The sequence below is a fragment of the Aplidium turbinatum genome, chromosome 7 (assembly GCF_918807975.1).
Source record: "Aplidium turbinatum chromosome 7, kaAplTurb1.1, whole genome shotgun sequence".
Lineage (NCBI taxonomy): Eukaryota > Metazoa > Chordata > Ascidiacea > Aplousobranchia > Polyclinidae > Aplidium > Aplidium turbinatum.
Window position 1 is genome coordinate 26,563,176 of NC_137478.1, and position 25,440 is coordinate 26,588,615.

The window sequence follows — 25,440 nt, forward strand, 5'->3', positions numbered from 1 at the left end:
TCACAAGGTGGCGACTGAGCTTGGCGTTAAGGCATTAGCAACGGTGTGGGTGACTTTCAAGTTATCTTGTGTAGTCTTCTAAGTTACTTTATTTTTATGGCGATATGAATATTGTTGGTTTCATAATCTCAGTCCCGAATTATTCCTAATTGTTTATAGCCTACACTGTTTCTGACCCTTTACGTAGCCTTTGTTTACATCGCAAGTTTCGGTCGACTGCGTTGCCCTTCCCAAAATAAGCTTTATGCAAATTCCCGGATGTTGTCATCGCCATGAGGTTGATTTTTGATGGCGAGGCGGAAGATTCGAACGCAGCTTTTTGGGGGTTTAAATGTTTATTATTGTGGAAGTTATACAGTATGTAAGTAGCCTACACTCTTCATCTAATGTTTATATTTCTATTTGAATAAGAGATCAATAACTGATTGATATCGGATTTCTAGCCTACTGATAGATTAATGCAGATGTAATTGCCTGCTGGATTCGTGGGAACTGAAATGACTGCTGGTGCTACTGCTTAATAAATCATATATCATTTTCGTTTGGTAACCCTATGCTGGCCTACTCCATTACTAGAGCTCAGTTCATAAATTTGTAACTTTGGATGGTGCTTAACTAATAACTAGCCCTCCTATTCCACGCCCTGCAAGCTCTCTGGTCTCAGTGGACCTAAACCCTGTTAATTTTCTCGATTCTGCAGTGTGTTGGGTCTCCTTTATTGCATTCTCTCTGTTTAATGTATGTGCGGTCCGCATAGCTACTATTGGTAGCCAAATGGAATCAATAACTCAACCTGTGGTGGTTACAAATATGATAGCACTTTTTCTAGTTTTTTTTTATCACTCAAGCTTTATATCGTTTTTGTTTAGAGAGTATATATTTTAACCTTGAGCAGTGCAGGATTAAGGTGGATGCTATTGATGCTGCAGCATTAGGCCCATTCCTGAAATAGGCCCAGACGAAAACAGACGTGAATTTTCCGGACGTTGAACAGTTTTCCTTTGCTTAATTAACCCACAAATAATTCTTATTATGAAATTTGTAGTCCGACTTTCGCACGCCTAGGCACAGTGTTACGCCTAGGCACGTAAGATAAAGCAAGATTTTGGCATAGACTACTTATTTAAGATGAAAAATTATAACACTTTTTAAGCTGTTTCAGGGCCCTTCATTACTTCAGCCGCAGATAAGATGCACGGCTTTATTAACTCTTCCCCAATCGTGTATGCTTTTTTTGGTTTTAACTATTCGTAGAGAAACTAGATAGGATTCATGAAGAAAGGATTTTTCGGTAGTCGTCATCTTTTCATTTGCTTTTTTTAATCGTTCATATCAGAGAATATTCGTCCAAAATATTCAAGTGGCTTGCCTTCAAGATTGTTGTGCTTTGAATGAAAGTGACGAACAACTTTAGAAGGTTTCATAACGTCATTTGGCAGAATTTGGGAGCACACCAAACATTAGGGCCGTGACGATTATTCACTACCCGGAACTATTGTAAAACCAAGCTCCAAGTTAGCAATCATTATTGTTGAGTTCAATGTTGTTTCATTGCCGGTTCACAAGCTAACACCGTGATTTCTTTCGGAGCTAACGTCATTGAGCATAAAGCAGATCGAGAATAAAGCTCAAAATCTCGTTTCCTCGTATCCAGATGACTTGGAAAACACGCTGGTGGCTGAGCTCATACAGTTTGCTGCATTTATGCGCACCCAGAAATCGGTGAGTGTGAACGAGTCAGCAGAGCTTACCATGTACAAGCTTTTGTCGTCGTTGAACCTTTCTCAAACATTTCCAAACGTCGAGATTGCTTTGCGCATCTATCTGTGCTTGATGGTGTCTAATGCCTCCGGCGAGCGGAGCTTCTCAAAACTGGGAATAGTCAAAGGAGAGCTGCGGTCCTCGATGAGGGAGGAAAGGCTAAACATGCTGGCGCTTATGAGCATTGAACATGAGGTGCTGAGCAGCCTTGACTGCACTGACATGATCGAAGATTTCGCGCTTGCTAAGGCTCGAAAAACAGTAGTATAAGTAAGCAGCACTAGCGCAGCATTGACAATATGCCAACGTTAAGTTGATCTGGATTAGCCTTTTCTTCATTAACTCCGCTTTTCAGGCAATATTGGTATTGAATTGTGTTGGTGTTACATAGCCTGATGTTACTCTCGAGTTTTTACGATAACACGTCGTTATTATTGTTCATGTTCATTAAAATTTGGCTGACTGCGTCGAAAGCAATAAAGGCTCTTTGGTCGGTCTGATTACGCGTGTACGGTGGAGTCAGAGTGTCGAATGCATATGTACCAATGCCTAGAAAAAATAGGCCTGTTTTTGCGCTGCAGCATCAGGCCCAGTTTCGTCTTAATCCGGCCCTGACCTTGAGTATGCCACGGAAAATTCAGCTTTCAGGAGCTCAGAAAAGAAAAATTTCCAAGGAATCAAGTGAAAAAAATGCTGCAATTGTTGCAAAGACAAAACGTCTCACAGATTTTTTCTCTCTGCAAAACATACAAGATACTGGTACCAGTACTGAACAGTTTGAACTTGAAGTGCATATTCCTGAAACCGCATCCACATCCTCAAGTACATTTGCAGACAACCAAGGTGACTTAACAAAACAAGGTGAAGATAGTGGTGATTTGCAATATAGTGGCACCCCTTCTGCAGATACTTTTCCTGATCAGGATAGTGAAGTCTCACGGTACGATCCTGATCCAGCTATGTGGTTTCCTGTCACAGAAAAGTGTGTATTCCATTGGTCAACTGCCATCACACCAGTATGTCAAAACAAAAATGACTTTGATTCTTATCCTGAATCCAGCCGTTACTATGAATCAGGTCAAAGTTATCGATATTTTAAAAACACCATGTTTTTTTCTACACATGACAATGGTGAACCAAATTTAAGAAAATGGCTCCTTCACAGCACATCAAAAGGGGCTGTCTATTGTTTTTACTGTACTTTAATGCGTACCAACCAGGACAAATTTTCAAAAAAGGATGGTTTTAGAAACTGGAAAAAAGCAGAGGAAAAAATGAAATGCCATGAAAAAGGTCAACGACACAGAAAAAGTGTGCTAAAGTTCACCCTTCGATGTAGCGCTTCTTCCCATGTTGACAAGCAGTTAGAAAAAGAAGAGCAAGAAAACAGGAAATATTGGTATGAAGTGCTTCACCGTGTTGTGGCTGTCATACTTTTTTTAAGTGAGAGAGGCTTGGCATTTAGGGGTGATGATGAGAAAATAGGATCCAAGTACAATGGCAACTTTTTAGGAATCGTCGAACTTATTGCACAGTTTGATCCATTCCTTATGGGTCATATTAAGAAGTATGGCAATTGTGGAAGTGGTAGGCAGTCCTATTTGTCATCAACCATTTTTGAAGAATTTATTTTGTTGATAGCAAAAAAGGTTAGAAAATACATTGTGGCAGAACTCAAAGCTGGAAAGTATTTTTCAGTTTCAGTGGATTCAACACCAGATTTAGCACATGTTGACCAGTTAACCGTCATTGTACGTTACGTGGTTTCAGGTAAACCAGTAGAAAGATTTTTAACCTTTTTGCAGACTGGCTCTCACAAAGCTGAAGTTCTGTCTTCATCTCTTCTAGAGTTTCTCGAAAGAGAAGAAATCAGTTTTGATGATTGTCGAGGACAATCTTATGATAATGCTAGCAATATGTCTGGCGGCTATGCAGTTTTGCAGCCAAGGCTTAAAAACAAGAACTCAAAAGCCATTTTTATCCCGTGTGCTGCACATTCCCTAAATCTTGTAGGGCAGGCTGCTGCATCATGCTGTGTTGAGGCAGTGTCTTACTTTGGCTTTATCCAGAGCTTGTACACATTTTTCTCTGCGTCAACGAAGAGATGGGAGGTGTTGGGTTAAGTCTCTAGAAGGAAATGAAAGTGCACTATCGGTTAAACCACTGTCAGCTACTCGTTGGTCAGCAAGAGCTGATGCTACTACAGCCCTTGTGAATGGATACAACTCCATTAAAAATGCTCTTGAGAATATTAAAAATAACCTGGAACAAAAGCCAGAAGCAAGACATGAAGCTTGTTCATTGAGGGACAAAATGGACTGTCTGGAAATTGCTCTGCTAGCTAATTTGTGGAACATAGTCCTTGTACGTTTCAACAGCACCAATAAAGCACTCCAAGATGTTAATGTTGACCTGAAAGTAGTGGTGGATTTGATAGACTCTCTTGAAAAATTTGTACAATCCATCCGAGATAGGTTTGATGAGTTGGAAAAGGTTGCTGGAAACTTATGTACCAGTATGGTGTATAGATCAGGCAGAAACAGACAGAAAACAAGGAACAAGCGGTTCGATGAAGAAGCATCAACAACCTCAGAAGAGGTTGTTTTTACACCAAGAGAAAAATTCAGATGTGAAGTTTTCAATGTTATTTTAGATCAGCTCTCTGTTGCTTTAAAACAGCGCAGAGCAGCGTACCAAGTGGTGCATGATAGGTTCAACGTACTAGTTAACTTATGCAATCTGAGTGTTCCAGAGATAAAAAGTGAGGCAAAGAAACTAATAAGCTTTTATCCGGGAGACCTTACCAGTGTCTTTGTTGAAGAAGCTGTTCAATTTGCAGCTTTTGCCAAGCTCAGGTCATGCCTTGCCCCTTTGCAGCAAGCAGTTTGTTGCATGATGAAGGTTTATGTGATACATTTCCAGGTGTTAACATTGCCCTTAGAATTTACTTAAGTATGATGGTAACAAGCTGTTCTGGTGAAAGATCTTTCAGCAAATTGGCACTGATAAAAAATCACCTGAGAAGCACAATGAGTCATGAAAGGCTAAGTTCTCTGTGCCTACTGAATATTGAAAGCAGTGTCCTTAAAATGGTGGAATTTAATGAATTAATCAGAGATTTTGTGGATGCTAAATGTAGAAAGAAAGAGTGTTTTTAGATATTTTGCAGGTGCAGTAAAATGGGATGTGTGACAGAATTCCTAATTTCACTTGCTTAGTAGGCTACATTGCACAGTAATTGCAGTAGCCTAGTTGTTTCAGACTATAAAAATTATATGCAGCAAACAATTTTATTGAGTTTCACTGATTTCAGAAAGCTGTGTTTTATTGTTGTTTGCTTTTTATAGTTGTGAAGTTTCATAATACAAATAACTTGATTGTTATTTATTTTCCCCTTTGCGCAGTGTTCATTAGTAGTAAACTGTGTAAAGTGCAAGTTAAATCTGCCTTAACGTAATGCATCTTAGCCTATATCTAGTGATACTGTCTCTAGTCTACAGTAACAGTAACTGAACAGTGAACACTTGACTGGTTTCATAGTTTGATTGTTTTGTTTACTTTGACCAACATCACTCACTGCTTTAAAAAGCTTATCTTTTTTGTACTGTATAATGGACACCAATTCCATCCTACATAGGCTACTAAGTTTCTGAAACTAATGTGCGCTCTCTTATCCATGGATGCATTTTTGTTGATCAGTTGGACATAGATGTAGCGTTCTCGTCAGCTGTGTGTTAACCTACGCCTACTAGTTAGATTATGTAGATATTCTTTGGTTTGTCGATTTCATTGTTTTATTCGTGTTATTGTAGGCTACTGTTTATGATTAATATGACTTAATTTGCCTTGTATGACCTCAAATTCATAATTGTTTAGCGTAGCACACAATTTATGAACTGCAGACGTAGTAACGGTTTTTCGCGCCGTAGGCGCGAAAATTTTTTTTGCACGGGGCCTCCCGATCTAAAAGTGCCCCGAGCCCCCATCAGCTAAATCCGGCCCTGAGGGGATGGCGGACGAAATGAAATTTTATATGCAGATGACCTTGTCTTGGCAAATATAGGCTACAATAGAATGGAGGGATTGCAAAAAACTGTAAAAAATAGATGAAAGCATTCTAGATCAAGCATATATAAGTAAATCTTGAAAAATAATATAAAAGCGATAGTAAAAGGAGCAGAAGAAGCAGTTGTTGAGAACAAAGTGGATCCATGTACGATGTACAACACGTGGTAAAATAGTGATGCAGAATTCAATGAAATGCAAAGAGTGTAAAAAGTGGGTAGCCCACATGCAAGATGCAACAACAGCTGTAACAAGATTTTGTTTTGTTTGTGGGAAGTGTAATAAAAGGCAGTGTAATAAAGGGAAGGAATAAAGGGAAGTATAATAAAAGGCAGGACTTAGTGAAGAGTTACGATTAAGGTTTCTGCAATTTTCTCAGAATGGTGTGAGGTTTGTAAGGGGATGGAGACATGTAAAAAGAACATGGAAAACAAGTGAAAAATGAAGCAGACAAGATTGGATAAAGATGAAGTATGCGATGAAAACCGTTGAAAACAATCGGGGCAAGATATGAGCCTGCACCATCACGAAATGTAAACAAAAAAATATATTTTTCTTATAGGCTTGAAAAAAGCTGTATGACAAGCCGAAAACTTATTGATATATGCATATCAGTTTGTGTTCTCTGCTGCGGATCCTTTTTTTATATCATGGGTCAATCCAATAGATATTTGCTAGTACACCCTTTCTTTTTCTTTGAATTTTAATACATATTTGTGCCGCTAGTATCTAATTTTTTGTATTTTTTAGATCTATCTAAGATGATTGTTATGTTCCAGCAATCTAGCTTATAGTGACAAATTCCTGCCTTTTTTCAAGTTTTTATTTTTTAACAAATTTAAACCATTTCTTAGCACAACTTTCTCAAAAAAATCTCACCTTCTAATTGGCGGAAAAATTGAGTTTCGCTGAGATCCGAAATTAAATAACGATATTGATTCTTAATGGGCTTATTAATCATTTTTAAAAACCATCATCTCATCCGAAACTTTGAAGCAACTCAAGAGAACTCTCTACTCTCATTTCACTGCGCTGAAGAGATCCATAAGAATGAAACATTGGCCATTGCCTGCATTTAACAATGTTTTTTTTAGAAATTTTCGTTAAACTAATAAAAAAAAAAAAAAGTCATGAAATTGTCTTTTTGTGTGAAGCTACGTCTGGCCTACTTGAGAGGTTACTGATATTTTTTTTATTCAGTTATTGATTTATCCATATCACTTTGTATCCTTTGTGAATCCTTTTCTTGTATCATTGGCCAATATAATAAAAGTTTGCTGGTACACCTCTTCTTTTTTATAAATTTTAAGATTGGTATATTATTGATCTATTGACCAGAAAATAGAACTATATTCATTAATCTAATTTATAACGGTAGGCTGCATACTTTGCAGTCTATTAGGACGAGTCGCCCCTGATGCATAACATAGCAGTAGGCCTACTGGACGAAGCTACAATCACCTGGCTGTTCATCATCTGCCCTCAAATCTGAACAATCTTGTCGCCAGAGGCGTAGCAAGCGCCCTCCGTACCCTCCGACCGGAGGGGGCAGGGGGCCCCGCAAGGAATGAGGGCCCCTAAAATGTTCGGGCGGTGCCGAATGATCCTAACCGCTGTGCTGCGACTGTGCGGAAATATTCATCAAATTAAAGAACTTTTCAAAGACCACCACCAACAAGCTAAAACAAGCCAATTCTGCTGTTTGCGCTACAAAGCTCTTTCAACCGTGATCTGCCTTCTACTAGCTGTGGTAAGAGCTAACAACAACACGGTGAAAGGGGGAGTAGTAATTTCGCTTTTCTCATTAAAGAATCAAAATAAAATCTGTCATTATTGGAGTTATTGCTTAACAATCGATTTTTCATTGCTCTTCGCTTCTACTTCAGACGGTGTAGGCTAGAGATGCAGCGAACCCAAAATTTCTATCCGCACACCGCACCGCAACTGACTCATCTATCCGCGCACCGCACCGCACACCGCAATTTATCCGGAACTTTGACACTGCACCGCACCGCACACCGCAAATTACAAAAATTTTAAAGAATATTTTAACGCGTTAATTTTTAGAAAGTCAATTGTAGCAAAAAGCACCCATGGCATATAACTGGTCACCTACGGTACGGTACCAGTACAGTTGTGCATTAATTGGCTAGGCTAACCAGATTATATTCTCTTATCAGCAATGCATCTAAGTTCTACGACATAATACAAACAAAGACAAATACAATGTTCCTGGATCCAGTATCAGGACTTTTGAACACTTTTTGTAAGCAATAATGCAATTTTAATGTCAGTGGCTAGGTATATGAACTACACACACAAGAGTAAAACTTATAGCCTGAACTCACTGGGCTAACTGTTATAGTAACTAATGCGGTAGTTGCGCTAGGCCTATAGCCTGGTAACTGGGAGCTGAGCTTATCAGCTAGGCTATTAACCAAAAACATTCGTACAGCTTCCCTGACAAGCCAGCCCCAAAACCCTGTCAACTGCAAGCCATTTGCAATTTGCATTTGCATAGCTTTCCAGCTTAGGGTTTCCAAAGGGAAAAAACCTGATCTGTGTTTCCAATTTAAATTTGAAGTTTCATAACTGATTTTCTTGAAAAGTTGAAAGTTTACATTTACGAAAGTTTAATTTCTTGAAAGTTTACGCGGCAAGCGGCGCGGCTTTGTCATTTCAATTTTCCACGCGGCGCGGCACGCGGCGAAAAAGTCAAAATCGGCCGCGTACGCAGCGCGGCACGGCGCGGCTTGCATCACTAGTGTAGGCTACAGACGAGTTGGTGACCAGCAGCTGGCAAGTAATTCAGTCAGGAGCGTATCCTAAAGGGAAGCATTGCTTCCCTGTCAAAATTGAAAAAAGAGAAAATGATATTTTTCAGTAAAACGATTTCGCAATTTCTTTACCTAAATACGACTTAAAACAGCTTCTAACTCATGTTCCCGTATGATTTCAGCTCGGGCTTAATTTTGAAAAAAATTGGAAACTTACGAAAGCAGAGATTCGTACCGCATCCCTTGCTCTCGTTTTTGCTATACGAAGAAACAAGTGAGAAACAAAAAAAAAGCAGTGCAAGTTAAGCGTTTTACATTTCTTTTAACTAATCTGTGGAAGTAGTTTCTGAATCGCTTACTCTGTTGAGTATTGTACGGGTACGTAATGAGAAAATCTAAGGCGCTGTTAGGGTTATATCGACCTCGTAAGGAAAATTTTGAGCCTAATGTTAGCTTTAGCCTACACTGTTATCCTGGCTGGATAGACTTTAGCATAAGACAGGATATGTGAGGTCTAAGCTAGACTTGATTGAAATGAATACTGGCTTAAGCTACTACAGCAGAAGGTAGGTGTAGCTGAGTAGTTTAGCTGAATTTTTGTGTAGCTGAGTTTTGGTATTTTCTAATTTTAGCCGCAGTTTTTGCCCGTCCGTGAGCAAGAGTTGCCTTTTATAAGTTAATAGCTGTTTATCTGCTAATAAATTTCATACAAATATTACGCTAAAAGTGTTTCCAGAAAACACTAGCCTATAATCCATTATTTGAGTGTAGGCTAATTTTGCAAAAAATTTTCTAGGGGGGCATTCTCCGGACCCCCTGGAATACGCGTGCCTTCGGCACGTTCTAAACCCCCACGAGTTTTGTTGTTTCCCTTGCTCAACCCACCAGGATACGCCACGGAATTTAGTTGTTTAATTTTTTATCGTTTCAAACGCTGAAGCGTGCTTTGTTATGTCCAAGAGAATGCATAAGAGCGGAGCTAGAAAACAAAAGGCAGCAAAAGATGCTGAGAAATAAATATCGTATTCCAGCTTCTGCGTTGTAAGGATCCCCCGGACTTATGTTCGGAGGGGGGCAACTTTCTTTGTTGCCTGCCTGTCTCACACGAAAGAAGGAGAACCCCAAAAAAGCTATCAGCCATGACACATGATTAAGTAGTTTTTTGAAGGCAGACCCTATGGGCTTTTATTTCTGAAAATCTTGTTTTTTTGTAAGGTATTTTATTTTCATCCACTGTTTTCTCGGCTTATCTTTGGCGTTTGTGTGGTTCATTAAAATGTAAAATTTAACAGAAACTCGACGAAAAACTCAAACAAATATCTTGTTCAGGACGACAGCCCTGTGGACATGACTTTCGATCCAGGAAACACCGGTTACTGCCAAACCCAATTGCTTGCTGGTGGATCGGTATCACTTAATTTTGATATGAAAACAAATTCATCCACCGGCGCTGTCTACATCTCTGAAATCGTTCCAAAGCCAAGCTCTGTAATTTTCGACACCTCTTTCCCGCTGAGCGGGGTAAATCTTCAATGTTTGGTCGACACAGAAAAAAACCCATAGCCTACAATAAAATACTGTAGTAAATAAAACGACTTTTCTCTAGCCTAATATAATGAAGCTATTTCGGTTACAATTGATAATATATGTTATGATTCTGAACAATTTACTTTTTTTAGGGAGGTGCAGGCATTGTGATCAATGATAATCAGGACGGTGTCTCGCCTGTTAGTGTGGGCCGGTTCACTCCTAAGCAAAAGGACAAGCAAAAGCGAAGTGTGAAGAATAACTTAGGATCAAGACCACTTTACATTGCAATCAAAGCTACTGGCGAATCTCCTCTGAGGCTCCAACTGACTGCCACTGGAAGTCCAGACCGTGTGGTAAGTTAAAAAAAACTGTTTCAATAACTCCTGCTTTGAGCGCAGTTCGTCTTAGGACAGATTACCCAATCCCAATTGGATTGCGCTACAAGAAATTTCCCGCAACCACATGCTTCGTTGTTAAATTACACTGGCTGCTTTTGCTGCCAGTTTGCAAAATCTTCGAGTCGTTGCCATGCCAAATTATCGTTTAAGACTTTGGTTTAGATGATTTGATGGCTCGAATCTTGACCAGATCATACTTAAAATGTTTAAAATAGTATAAATTATATTCTTTTCTGCACAAAACGTGACCATAAAAATCTATAGCTGCTTCGTAAATACAATATAAAATTGAAAAAGCTACAATCGCTACAATGTAATGTTTCGCGCTCGCCTTTACGTCTGACTATTTCGGACGAACTCCCAAAGACGAACAGATAACTTTATTTGAATCTCAAACATAAATTGGCAATGTACACGCCCACATAGCTGCGGCACTAACGATTGACTTTGACAACTAGTTGAACTCGAGTTGGAGAATAATGCCGCATCGCTGTCAGGAAAGCGTATTTACCAGCGGCCAATCAAGAGGTCATGGAAAACGCGTAAGGCAAAATGTGAAACACAAGGTACAAACTTAAAGGGCAAGTTCTCAAATAAATTAAAAGTTTAAGGGCACGTTTCCAATATTACATCCCCCTTTGTCTGAAGAAAGAAAACTATTTCACAATACACAAACAGATTAAAATGAACTTATGAAGAGTGGTACACTGCCAGATACACATGAAATAACGAAATCACATCTACTACACAATTTACTTTCAAAAAACTTGGATGAACAGTAAGAACAACTTATAGCACGTTGCACAACACGAAATCTAAACGTACCACGATACTATCACACTATGTGCACTACTACTTAGGTTGCACAGACACCATATCTCTCAGGAGGCTTTACTACCCGGCCAGAACGGGTCATATACGGTGCTGGCATATTATTTTGGCGTGGCGCATTGGGCTCGTCGTTAGATTGATCAAATACATGTGCATCAGGAACCAAAGGATTAAATTTGAATGTCGGCTCCACATTAATTAAATATCTCCGGTTTCTCCGGTAGGTGTTGCCATAAGAATCACGCACATTATAGGATCGCGGTGAATTGTGACGACCGGTTACGACAGCTGGCTCCCATTTTTTTCCAACTCTGTGGCGAACATTTTGGCCATTAACAAGAGGTCTCATGGGTCTACTTGAGCGATCATAATACCTTTTGTTGCGAGTACGATGTTTTACAAATTGTTTCTTCACAAAAGCGGGGTCAACTGAGACGGGCTGTAATTGGTCTTCTGTCATTGGTATTAGTTCTCGCAATCTTCTCCCCATCAACAACTGAGCAGGTGATCCTTCAGGTCCAATGGGTGTGTTCCTGTATTCTAAAATACTGAGATAAGGGTCACGGTTGGTGCTTAAGGCTTTGTCTAATAAACGTTTAGCAGTTTGAACAAACTTTTCTACAAGCCCATTTGACTGTGGGTATAATGGGCTGGAAGTTTTATGATTAATTTTCCAACTATCACAAAAATTTGCAAACTCTTTTGAGTGAAATGGAGGGCCATTATCTGATCGGAGGGTTTTTGGAATACCATGTTTGCAAAAGAAGGATTTCATGTGATGAATTACGTTTTGACTAGTGGTCCTATTTAACAAAGCGGTTTCAAAAAATCTACTGTAATAGTCGACGACAATTAAATAGTTCGCATTGTTCCAGTGAAACAAATCTGCTCCAACAATTTTCCATGGGTTACTGGGTGGTTCGTGAGGAATTAAAGGCTCTTTGGGATTGTTGTACTGCAATTGTTTACAAATGTCACAAACAGAGATCAAATCATTAATATCAGAGGACATACCAGGCCAATAAAACAGATCTCGGGCTTTTTGGGTACATTTCACAATTCCTAAATGACAAGCATGCAACATTTCAAGCATTTCTTTACGAAGTGCAAATGGCACAACGATACGTTCACCTCTCAAAATTAAACCATTATGCAAAGATAACTCGGATCTGAGTTTCCAATAAGGACAAGCATGGATATCAAGGCTCTTTTTATGTTTGGGCCAATTGTTCAATAGATACTTTGTTAAGATTTGTGATGTTCTGTCTTTTTTTGTTGCACTTCTAATGTTTTCTAAACAGTCAGTCTGAACAGGAAACGATTCTGCTATCATTAAAACTTGGCTGTCTGTATCAAATTGGGGCTCACCAACGTCTTCAGGGTGATTTCTAGACAACGTGTCTGCAACCGATATAGATTTTCCAGGTCGAAATTCGACGTTGAGGTCATACGGCTGAATTTTGATCATCATGCGTTGTAGCCTTGGTGGCGCACTTGAAAGTGGTTTCTTGAAAATGGACTGTAGAGGCTTGTGATCAGAATGAATGGTAAAATGTCGGCCATAAACATACTGGTGAAATTTAACACAACCATAAACGATGGCTAACATTTCTTTTTCGATTTGAGAGTAGTTTTGTTCAGTAGATGTGAGCGCGCGGGATGCATAAGCGATTGGTCCTTTGTGTTGCAATAGCACTGCACCAAGTCCATCTTTAGAGGCATCAACTTGAATACACACAGGTTTTTTCGGTTCAAAGTATTGTAAGACTGTACCTGGTTGCCTTGTGATGTAGTCTTTCACGTGTTGATACTGCTCGTCGTTTTCTGAATTCCACGTCCACGTGTCTTGCTTCAGGAGATTTCGCAATGGCGCTGTAATCTCTGATAACTGTGGTGCAAATTTTCTCAAAAAATTAATTAATCCCAAAAAAGTTTGGAGTTCTTTCTTTGAATTCGGTGGCTTCATGTTTGTAATAGCATTGATTTTGTTTGGGTCTGGTTTAATACCATTTTCGCCAATAATATGTCCATAGTAAGATACTTCGGACAAACCAAATTTGCATTTATCCAGGTTTAGCTTTATACCTACTTTTCTGCATCGATCAAGTGTTGTTTTCAAGTTCTCGACTGCTTCTTTTTCGGTATCAGCCCACAGCAAAATGTCGTCAATAATAACGCCTTGCTTCGGAATTCCTTGCAGGGATTCTTCCATACGCTTCTGAAACACATCTTGTGAAACCTTTAAACCGAACGGTAGTCGTAAAAATCGGTAATTTCCAAAGCTTGTTGAAAATGTTGTAAGTTTAGAACTTTCTTCGTCTAAAGGTATTTGCCAGTAGCCTGATCTGGCATCCAAAATTGAAAAATATTTAGCTCCAGAAATGTTACAAGCAACGTCTTCAAACGTAGGTAACTGGTGGTGCTGACGCTTTACAACTTTGTTTAACGGTCTCGGGTCCAAGCATAAACGCAACTTGCCATTCTTTTTACATGTAATAGCAATAGAATTTACCCAATCAGAGTGTTCGTTCACAGGTTCAACAATTTTTTGAGAAACTAATGAATCTAATTCAGCTTTAACTTTGTCTTGTAGGGCAATTGGTATTCGTCGAGGTGGAATTCTAACGGGAGTGGCATTTTCCTCAATTACGATTTTATAAGGTTCAGGAAAACAACCAATGCCATCAAATACATCGTTATATTCTCTAAGCAAATCTTGATATCTATCAGCGACTTTCGGCATGCGATGTTCAACTTGTAAAACAATTTTCATCAGACCCATTGAAGTACTTGATTTTAGACAAAAAAGTGGCGGTGAATGACTATCTACAACGTAAAATGTGTGGTTTTGAACGATGTCTCTATACTTGCAATTTAAGGATATTTTTCCAAGTGGGTGAATGATGGTTCCTCCATAAGCAGTTAGCGTAGCGTTGGTAGGAGATAGTTCACTTAAGTGAGAAAACTTTTCATACACGTTTTTTGGAATTACGTTAACTTGAGCTCCAGAGTCCAATTTAAACTTCACATTGAAATTGTAGTCAGCCATTAAGATATTTACAAACATTTCATCAGGGTTGGAGTCATTTTTGTCTATGCAGCCAATAAAATATGATGACTCACCATTGTTGTCTTCGATTGTTAGCTGATGAATTGGTCGATTTCTACAAACGAAAAAAAAGTGGTTCGGCCGTCCACAGTTGTGGCATTTCTTTCCTTCTGCTGGACATTTCCTCCCATGCTTATACCCGCATTTGGAACAGTTCGGTCCACTTCTTTGTTGTCTTCGATCTTCTAACTTGAAGTGACGACGATGGCTGGAGAACTTCGCGTAATTGACGTGTGAGGATTCAGGGAACACGTGAGTGATTTGTTGTTGGGAAATCTCCTCGCCTTGCACAATTTCGATGCAACGTTCCAGCGTTGGATTCAGTTCTAGTAACAATCTTTTGCGTACATCGTCAGACCGTACGCCTCTCACCACATTATCACGTATCAGGCTATCACGTAGATTGCCAAGCTCACAACGACCTGCCATCAAACGGAGATCGGTAACAAACGAATCGAATGGTTCATCCAGTCCTTGACTTCGAGTGAATAACTTGTGACGTTCAACGGTAATGTTCTTTCTAGGCTCGCAGAACTGCTCAAATTTGTCCAGAATTGATTTAGGATTTTTCTTTTCGTCTTCTGTCAGTGTCCATGTGTTATATATGTCACGACCCTCCTGTCCAATGTACAGTAGCAAGTAGCTGCATTTTTCGACATTTGACTTCGCAGATAGAGGCCCACTAAACGTCAACTCGATCATCTGCCTCCATTTTTTAAAATTATCAGCGACGTTTCCTCGTTGAAAGTTCATTTCATTCTTCGTTGCTTGCGTCGAATCCATCTGACACCATGTAATGTTTCGCGCTCGCCTTTACGTCTGACTATTTCGGACGAACTCCCAAAGACGAACAGATAACTTTATTTGAATCTCAAACATAAATTGGCAATGTACACGCCCACATAGCTGCGGCACTAACGATTGACTTTGACAACTAGTTGAACTCGAGTTGGAGAATAATGCCGCATCGCTGTCAGGAAAGCGTATTTACCAGCGGCCAATCAAGAGGTCATGGAAAACGCGTAAGGCAAAATGTGAAACACAAGGTACAAACTTAAAGGGCAAGTTCTCAAATAAATTAAAAGTTTAAGGGCACGTTTCCAATATTACAGTTAAATTACACTGGCTGCTTTTGCTGCCAGTTTGCAAAATCTTCGAGTCGTTGCCATGCCAAATTATCGTTTAAGACTTTGGTTTAGAACTTTAGATGATTTGATGGCTCGAATCTTGACCAGATCATACTTAAAATGTTTAAAATAGTATAAATTATATTCTTTTCTGCACAAAACGTGACCATAAAAATCTATAGCTGCTTCGTAAATACAATATAAAATTGAAAAAGCTACAATCGCTGAAAAATCATTGCAGTTAACAGCGACGACAGAATAATACCTAGTAGCGTAGGACTATTTTTTCGGTGTTCACTTCTTACGAAAGTTTAAGTCTACTGTACTTGTACGGTATTAAAAAAACTCTGGATGCGTTCAACCGAGTTGGCTCCGCTGTTTGTTTTGTTTTAATAAAAGTAGACGATACGCTTAACCTTTAAGTTCGCTGAAAAGTGGTCACTCTACGCCACTGGTAATACCTATCAACAGGGCCTCCAAGAGCCCTGCCGGGCCGCGAAATATTTTTTCCCACGAGATTTTTGTCTCATTTGCATATTTTGGTAAAAGTTTGTATTAAAACCGTGTGAATTCAGCGTTTTCTCTTTGGCACGGTTGGTTCAGTGGTTTCATCCTTGCCTAGTCATCGTCAGAAAGAGGGTTCGACGCCCGTCGAAGTCAAACTTTTTTTTTTCTTTAAAATAATTTTTGCGGTGCACAAGAGCTTTTCAAAAAAGTAGGTTTAGGGAAAGGTTATATTTTATTATCATTGCACAATTTCATTGGCAAATAGTTATTTCGCAATCTGAATCAACCAATTTCTCAAAACACTTTCGGAAAATTTTACTTTTAGAGTGACTAGAATCAATGAGACAGAAATCTCGTGGAAAAAAAATTTCGCTGCCGGGCCCCGGTGCAGATGTGGCTGCCGGGCCCCCAGCGCGACATGTCGCGTGATATCTCACCAATCACAAGCAAAATTTGCGGTGCGTGTTCTTACAAAGGATAAATTAGGTTAAAGTATTAACACTCCATTATTTCACAAACAATGCACTATTGTAAATATAACTTTAAATTCACAGATAGCCTACACACTAGTTATACACAAAGATAAAATGCTGTAAAATGCTAGAACACTACATAGTGTAAATATAGCCTCAATAGCATTGTCAGATATGGAATTCTGCCCTAATTTGAGGAAAAGTTTATAGCTGTTGAAAACAAAAACTTGTATTTTGGATATTTTTTTTAGTCCTGGGCAAAGATCAAAACCCTAACCTTTCCTAATTCTAACCCTTCCTAACTCTGGCAACACCTGATTGTAACCATGGCAACAAGTGGGTAAAATCAGCCATTTCAAAGATAAAAATTGCAATACTATCCGACATGGCTGACATAGCATTGCATATGTGTGCTTGCCTTACAGCTTTACATTAACATACAATACCATTTCTGACCTTGAAATCTGCAGAGACTAGGGCAGCAAACTTAGGATGAATGCATTGCTGTTGTTCATGACAATAAGAAATACCAACTTCAATATAAGAAATATCAACTTCAAAGTATTAAAAAATGTTTATGCAAAATTGACCTTAACACACAAATTTAAACATTTTGTCGGGCCCCCTAAACTCAAAAAATTGAAAATTCTGTAATTTTAAAAAAAGGGCCTAGGCTACCCATAAGGGGGCCCCATTCATCATACGGAATTAATATAAAAACAATATTTTATGCAAAATTGTTGAAATGAATCTTTTTATCGCGTGAATTTAAACATTTTGTCGGGCCCCCTTGGACTCACCGGGCCCCGGTGCAATGCACCGGTTGTCCCCCCCTCTTGTGGGCCATGCCTATTAATATGAATTAATCTGCTTATTGAATGGAACCAGTGTTGGCATGAATGCTTTTAATTCTTGAGCTTGAATTTTTCAAAAGTATTCTTATAGTCTTGAAATTGAATGCGGCTGTTCACCAGGCATTTAGTTAAATAACAGCAGATTGTCAATAAAAGCAGATTATTACTTTATACATCTTGTGATAGCTTAGCTTAATTTTCACCAGTAGAACGTATCATGTTATTTGAAAAATTGAAGGCAAGTGTTTTTTATAAATATTATATTTTCAATTTAGCCTATCATTTTAATCATAACATGACATACCTACATAGTAGCAATTTTATCAACTTGACTTCGACTGAATTGCCATTATATAGGCTAATTATTAATTAACCAATTAAATAATATGTCTTAGGTCGAAACTGTACCATCAGGAACTGGAATGAACCACGTCAGATTTGGTGGAAATTCTCTTCTCCTTATGCTGGCAGTGGTCTTTTGGATCTTGCATCAATGAGCCAGGCTGAACGGATGTGTTCATCGCCATGGTTCATGTAAAGACTACAGCAACTTTCAAAACTTTGAAAATAATGGAAAGTAAAAAAAAAACATGTTTTTCGTTTTCTGCTTGTTGTGTGTGTTTTGTGTTGCAAGGATTTTCAAATCAGATTTTATTTGAGCAAAAGAAATTTTTTAACTGCGCAATTAATTTGTTCATGAAAAGTGTAGCGTCTTATGAGACGTAGCGCAGTGCCGGTCTTACGGTATTTCGGGCCCTGGGCGGAATATGCTTTGCGGGCCCCAATGACAATGATCTAATTCAGTAGCGTAGCTTGGTATTTTGAAAGTGGAGGGGGTGTGGTTTGACGGTCGGCTAGCGACACCCAGTGGCGGGGGTCTGGGGGCCTCCCCCAGAAAATTTTGACAAATTACTTTGAATTTGGGGCATTCTGAGAGCATGTTCAACAAAAATTTGGGTATAAATATTACTGTAAAATGGTGCTGTCCGGTGGCATAGCAAAAGGATAAGATCATGCTTTCTTCAGCATTTTTCGGAAATAAAGCTATGTCTCTATGTTGAGTCTGGATGAAAACTATTTCGTCCCCTGAAAAATTCGTACCCTGAAATCGTAGTAAAAAAAAATCAAATTTCGACCTATTTCGTCCCCTGAAAAGATCGAGAGAAGTTTTGAAATGTTTGCGGCAACTCCGATCAGCGACTTCGGCTTTGTTGTTTTTTCTTGATCTTTTCAGGGTACGAAATGTTCAGGGGACGAAATAGGTTGTACCCGTTGAACCTCTATGTTTTCTTGTTGCTAATTCCCTTGTTGAATTCACTTGTTGAAGACAAAAATTACTGCATTTTCTGAGTAAATTGCGGGCCCTGTGGGATCGCACGGTTTGCGCACCCCAAAGACCGGCACTGCGTAGCGTATTCAGTAGGCCTAAACAGTGTTATGGGAACCGAAAAAGATTAAGTTGCGCACTGAATCAAAAATGTCCGACTTCAACCATCACTTCTTCAAATCAGCAAATCCCATGGACTGACTTGTCAAAACGAATACCAACGTCCTTTGGATTCCGGCTCTATAAATCACTATGAGGTCAAGCCGGAACATCCGACATTGATTTTTAAACAACAAACTCCGTCTGACACTGCGAAATCGTGCCGACACCACGCTAAAATTATGCTAATTTTTTTCTACCGGGTCTTCAAATAAAAAAATAAAAAACTACAACATAAAGTTGCATTAGCAAGTAACTTCGGCAAGACATAAGTCATCAGGAAAAATCATGATTGATTTTCATGATTATTTTCATGTTTCTGACTATTGTGACGATCTCTATAGGCCTACAGTATACTTCATAACGTGACATGCGTTTTCACAAAGATCAATGTTTGGCGCAGATATCCGCAGTCAACATGATGTCATCATTGTATTGCAAACACCTCACGACCTTTTGTCTGAACTCAGAAAGTTTGCATGTAGAAAACATCCCAGCACTCAAATGAACTTTTAGTTGTAATAAAGCTTTGAATACTAATAAGCTGACAAAACAACTGCCTTCAATTGCTATCACTACCATCAGATTTCGTTTAATAAAATGCGACTATTTGGCAACCGTCACAGGAAATATTTGAGTTCAGCATCGAATTTTGCAATAAATTTTTTTTTGAAATATTTTACTTGGAAAGTTTACACGATTATTTACACAAATTAAAATCACTATACAATTTGCATGCAGGCCTTACTCATCGGTCTTTGGGTGGGACAAGTTAGTAGTAATACTTTTCTTGAACAGCTTTTTTTTTGAAATAGAGAATTAACAGTCAATCTGACATGACGATTAGCTACTACGAAGTTGATATTCTCAGTCTGGAGAGTTTCTGACAAAAGCGATAATTGCCAAAGGCAATCTTTTAAAAGCGCCAGATCTTCTACGAATTCCTTGGTGGTCATTTTGATGCAGAGACCTCTGAAGCTCTGAATATGGCCCGATCTGTTTCTCTAATATTCTTCCTTTCTGCGAGAGTTGTGAAGTGTTTATACAATGCTGGAAAACTATTCCACAAAGCTTTGATACAACGATGTGAGGACACAACACAACGCACGCTGAAAATTTTATCCACTTTCATAAATTTTAAGGCACGTGGGTGGGAAAGGCTGTTCAATGCAAGAGTCACATCACATGCGGACATCTAGAATGTCAAAAGAGCAACAAAATTTGTTATGTCATTCTTTATTGCCCTATTTGCAAAAAGCTTGATTTACTATACATATAGATTGCATGATGGAATTAAACTAACTATACGGGACCTAATCACACAAAACGGCGATTGCTACCAACTTATATTCGCGTATTTTTTCAGTTCTGTTGTGAGAAAGCTGTTAGGGAACGTTCAAATATTTTGTAACGCCTTCGAGGGGGAGGGGGGGGGGTTATGCAAAGCGTTACGTTAGCGTCACATAGGGGGGGAGGGGGTTCAGGCAAACGTTACGTAACGCTTTCGAGTACGGAATGGTAGTTTTTTGTGCTGAATTCGTAGTGAAAAAGCGTTACATGGGGGAGGGGGGGGGGTCAAAAATTCGGAAAAAAAGCGTTACGTAATATTTGAACGTTCCCTTAAGTGTTACTTGTTCAGTCGATAAGTTGTTGTTCAGCCAGAAGAGCTGAAAGTGGAACCTTGAACGAGCGCCCTTCCTACATTAAGATTTTCATATTTCGGGGGGCTGAGCTTCCCCGAAATGATGAAACTCCGAAATTTGTCATTCTGTAGCTGCCACCCGCTACTTTGAGAAGACTTACAAGAGCGCAATAAATTGATCTTGACATTTTATGGTTTTGTCAGTGAGTTTTTGGTTTCCCTTTTAGCTTATCAATGACAGAGATAGGCTACTTTTTCAAGCTATTCGTGTTCATTTTATTTTACAATTTCAATAGAAATGTAATTTTGATGCGCCATGAGCAATTAAAACCCAACATATAGGCCCTTAGGCTATTAAAAAACAACAGTCACGTCCCACGGCTGATCAATATCATGTACAAAAATAAACTAAAAATTGCGAACGTTTTCGGATATAACCTACCTCATGTTAGCCCATAAGCTACGTATGTCCCATTTCCTCAACGTCTTTAAATAATAGTATTTAGAAGGGGTAGGGCACGTGACTGAGTTGAAGAATTGCTTTCAACCCGCTTGAAGCATGGCGGTGGTTGAAAGCAATTTTGGAAATACTTTGACCATTGCAGCACATCCAAACGGAGGGATCTGACAGGTCGGACGAGATTTAATCGATTTTGATAAAACTTTTATCATGCCTATCAGCTCAATAATAATATTATGTTTTTATTTTGTGCCCAATGTGACCACATATAATTGCCTACACTACGATTTCAGATGCAATAGAGTTGAAAAGAGAGGAAGGTCCAAGGAGTACTTTTGGAACTAGGGCCTGGAAGAAATTTAGAGACCCAGTACATTTTGGTACCCGGTCATTTGGTAGACAGACATTTGGTCGCCAGTCATTTGGTCGACAGACATTTGGTCGACAGGACGTTTGGTCGACAGACATTTGGTCGACAAGACATTTGGTTGACAGGACATTTGGTCGACAGGACATTTGGTCGACAGACATTTGGTTGACAGGACATTTGGTCGACAGACATTTGGTCGACAGGACATTTGGTCGACAGACATTTGGTCGACAGAACGATTCATTTTAAGGTTAGGGTTAGCTCTAATTCTAACCTTAACCCAGGGTTACCTAACCCTAACTCTCGACCAAATGTCTTGTCGACAGGGCCTACAAGAGGGGGTACGGAGGGTACGGCGTACCCTTGAGGGCCCTGGCCTGTGGTTGTTGGGGGGCCCGAAATTGTGATTTTATAATTTACGCGAAAAAATGTTTGGTTAAAACTATCCTAAACGACTAAATTCAAGCATAAATGTTGTTATTCTCGTTAGTCCTTGGGGGGCCAGTAATGTAACAAAAGAGCCCAGAAAGAAATTAGGTGTCTAAAGTGGTGACTCAATGCCTTACGTGCAAACATGTTATGTTAAAAGCACCCTAAATTAAATCACAAAAGTTGGATATTCTCCTGTCCTGAGGGGGAGGGGCATAGTGTAGCAAAAGCAGGGTTGAGAAAAACCCGGGATTTTTTTTAAAATCCCAAACCGATAGTTTTTGTTAATGCCCGGGTGTTTTTGGGATTTTTTGTGCTTTTTAAAAACTATTTGAAAAAGGAGGCAAACTTGGTTTTGAATCTTTATCCTCGTACTGACAAAGCCTTGATAGGCTATTCCTGGTTGTAGAGGCTCTTGAAGCAAGGCCGGTTACGGAGATTGGCAGAGTGAATTTCTGATTGTTGAAGTCTTGTTACCTGGAAATTATTACATCCATTAAGTGTCACTGAATGGAGAGCAGTCCTTAGAATGCGTTGCTCAAGCGCACACCCCGAAAGTCGAACCAGCACCGCTTGATCTTGAAGCTTCTTCGTTCACGAAGTCACGCGCTAACCAACTGAGCTATCGGGGCGACTTAAACCTTACATTATGTCATTATTCAGATGCATGGGATAGAATTTAATCTAGGGTAGGCCATGGCCACCTAAAGATACGGCCTGATTTGTCACATTTTGCTGAAATTTCCAGGTTTTTCTAACTTTGGGCGAACGTTTAAATAATTTTTTCTAAAAATTATATTTTTAAGCTTTCTTTATTCCTTTCCCCAGATGACACAATAGGTTTTAACATTCTCACATGTTGAAAAACAAAGAAAATTTGATTTCGAAGATTTTAGTCAGACTGTTAATTTTCAATAACAGTCTGATTTTGCGTTTTTCAACTTACTTTTTCTCATTTGCTGCTGCTTCCCCAAGGCAACAAAAAAGTTTTATGTCATTAGGAAACCGCAAAAAGTAAAAACATCTCAAAAAATGTCAGTCAAGCACCGGCAGTAGCTGTAATCAAAATCTGCAAAATGTGACAAATCAGGCCGCATCTCCAGGTGGCCATGGGTAGGCCAATGCCATTCTCTGTTGTTACAAACTTGTATTCTATGATGCTCAGTCTTATCTGGCAGCACTGCAGGGTAGGCCGGTACCCGGTCATTTGGTCAACAGGATGTTAGGTCGACAGAACGACTCATTTTAGGGTTAGTTAACTAACCTTAACCCTAACCCAAATGTCCTGTCGACCAAACGACCGGCTACGGGGTAGGCCTATATCGTATGAGGGAAATGACATATTTATCCTCTTTCATATTCAGTATTATTGTGCATAGTCTATTAAAATTAAAGAATAGTTTTATTGCAGGTTGATACTATTATTGCCCACAAATGTCCAATTCTGCAGTAAAATGTTGTATGGTGTGCAATACGCCTAAGCAAACATCACACGTTTTGCCCAAGACAAAGGGGGCCCGGAATGACTCTTCGTACCCAGTTCGTACCCCTAGTGAAAATTTCTCTCAGAGGCCCTGCTTGTCGACCAAATGTCTTGTCGACCAAATGTCCTGTCGACCAAATGTCTGTCGACCAAATGTCTGTCGACCAAATGTCTGTCGACCAAATGACTGTTGACCCAAACGACCGGCTACGGTACATTTCCAGAACGCCCGGAAAGTTAAAGAAATGTTGTGTATATTTTTCGGCTGTAGCTTACCTCATGTTAGCCCTTATCGTATTTGCTCAACGTCTTTAATTAATAAGTTTTAGAAGGGGGCATGTGACTGTCTCAAGTCACATAAAAACTCTTCAGCACTTGTTGGACGGAACCATAGGCCTAGGTAAAATATTCTGGGCATTGGTTTTGAATATCTCCTTTCAAAAACTTTTTTTGTTTGTTCTGCGGACAACAGACCTATATTCGGACATCGTTCGTCTATGCATTGTGCTTAGACGAATGATGTCCTCGCATACTTACATATTGTGTGTTGAAAGGCTACAGGCAAATCTAAGGTCTGGGTGGCAACAAAGAAAGTAAGCAATACTTGTATTGGCATTATAACATGCTGTATTGTATTTCCTTTTTGAAACTAAAACCATTCAAACATACGACTTGGGTTTCCCCTTGCTTTGTTTTGGTATTTCTCAATAGTTTTAGTTACAGTTGTTACATACAATGTTCAATTGCGACACCATCTTTTGTCAGCTATCATTGTGTCAACGATATTTTCACGTTGCTTAAACAACCCCCTAAGTCAATCTTACAAGCAAGAACCAAAATGTTACAAGTCTTGGTGCCGCATTCTAAAGTGATAATAAAGAAACTTTCTGTATACAAAATGGAATGAAACAAAGAGTTTAACTTTTTAGTTAGCCTAAACATTTATAACGGCTGAAAAAGCATGAAATCATTGAGACCAGCCATAGGCTACACATGGTGAGGGAACTGTAGAAAAGGTTATTGTAACCCGAAAGATTTATATTGGTATAATAGGCTCGGTAAAACAAACTCATAACTCCATATTTTGCAAAGTATGTCAATGTAAAGGATTGCACAGTAATTTAGTTTAAACCTTTCATAAACAATGTAGCCTATCTACTGTATATATTGGCAGCGAGTGTTTGTATAACATATAAACAGCTACAAAAAATTGTGTCAGGAAATTTTTTTTGGGTCTGTTGTATCAGATAAAGTCTTAATGACTTTGTTTCATTTCTTCTCTTTAACTGTTGGTTTGTGCTTGTTGGGAGCAGCTTATGGAGCGTAAGTTGCTTATACTATTTTCCTTTGAGGCTACATTAACACAACATTAGGCTTAATTGATGGAAAAAATGTGTTAGGTTTCTATGTGACTTCAAGTTAACCTAGGAGACTTATTGTTTGGTTTTAAAAGAATTTCATATCATTTTGCTCTTTCAATTTGATTACTACACAATAACGGCATTTATGTTAAAGAATTGAAAGTCTAGTTTCCCTTGTGTCAAAACATTGTAACAGAAGTGGTTAAGCTAACATTCTGTATACATACACAAAGCACTACTGTTGCTTCTCGAAAGGGTTTCTTTATTGATTACCCAGCATACAAGTCGATGTCATCAGATAGCCGAGACAAATACGTGTTACGCCAAGTTGTGTCAATTTGAAAAAGGAAAGAAGATTACCGCACCAGTCTCTTTATATACGCGAAATCAGTCACCCTTGGCAAGTGCTGCCAGACGCAATGGTAATGAATTAATAAAACTTGAACGTAGGCTAAACAGTAGAATTACGAGAACGTTGGACTGCACTGCAGAATATAGGCTGGTGACGAATATAAGACAGCAGTCGGTACAACATCTATCCATGTATAAAATCGTGATGAGTAGTTTTAAATATCGCGGAATCATAAAATAGCAACTGAAAGTATTTTTATAAACAAGTCGATCTCACCTTAGTTGCAAACGCTACTGGAGAGCCTGTAGTTGAAGCTGCGATTCAAAAGCTGGAAGGTATTCCTGGTCTTTTTGGCAACGATTTTGGATTTCTTAAAAGAATCGCGTTGGTTGAGAGCAATTTTGGATATACTTTGACCACTGCAG

General features: G+C 39.1%; 1 protein-coding gene across 1 annotated transcript in view; it reads left to right on the plus strand.

Annotated features, from left to right (window-relative positions):
* LOC145774825 (uncharacterized) overlaps positions 1-18,039 on the plus strand; it is a 39,390-nt gene extending 21,351 nt beyond the window's left edge. Inside the window, exons 8-10 of the mRNA XM_082586148.1 lie at positions 9,933-10,124; positions 10,283-10,486; positions 17,828-18,039. Coding sequence (XP_082442274.1) covers positions 9,933-10,124; positions 10,283-10,486; positions 17,828-17,929 — 498 coding nt within the window. The 3' untranslated portion in view covers positions 17,930-18,039. The remainder of the gene's footprint in view (positions 1-9,932; positions 10,125-10,282; positions 10,487-17,827) is intronic.
* The last annotated feature ends 7,401 nt before the right edge of the window (positions 18,040-25,440 follow it).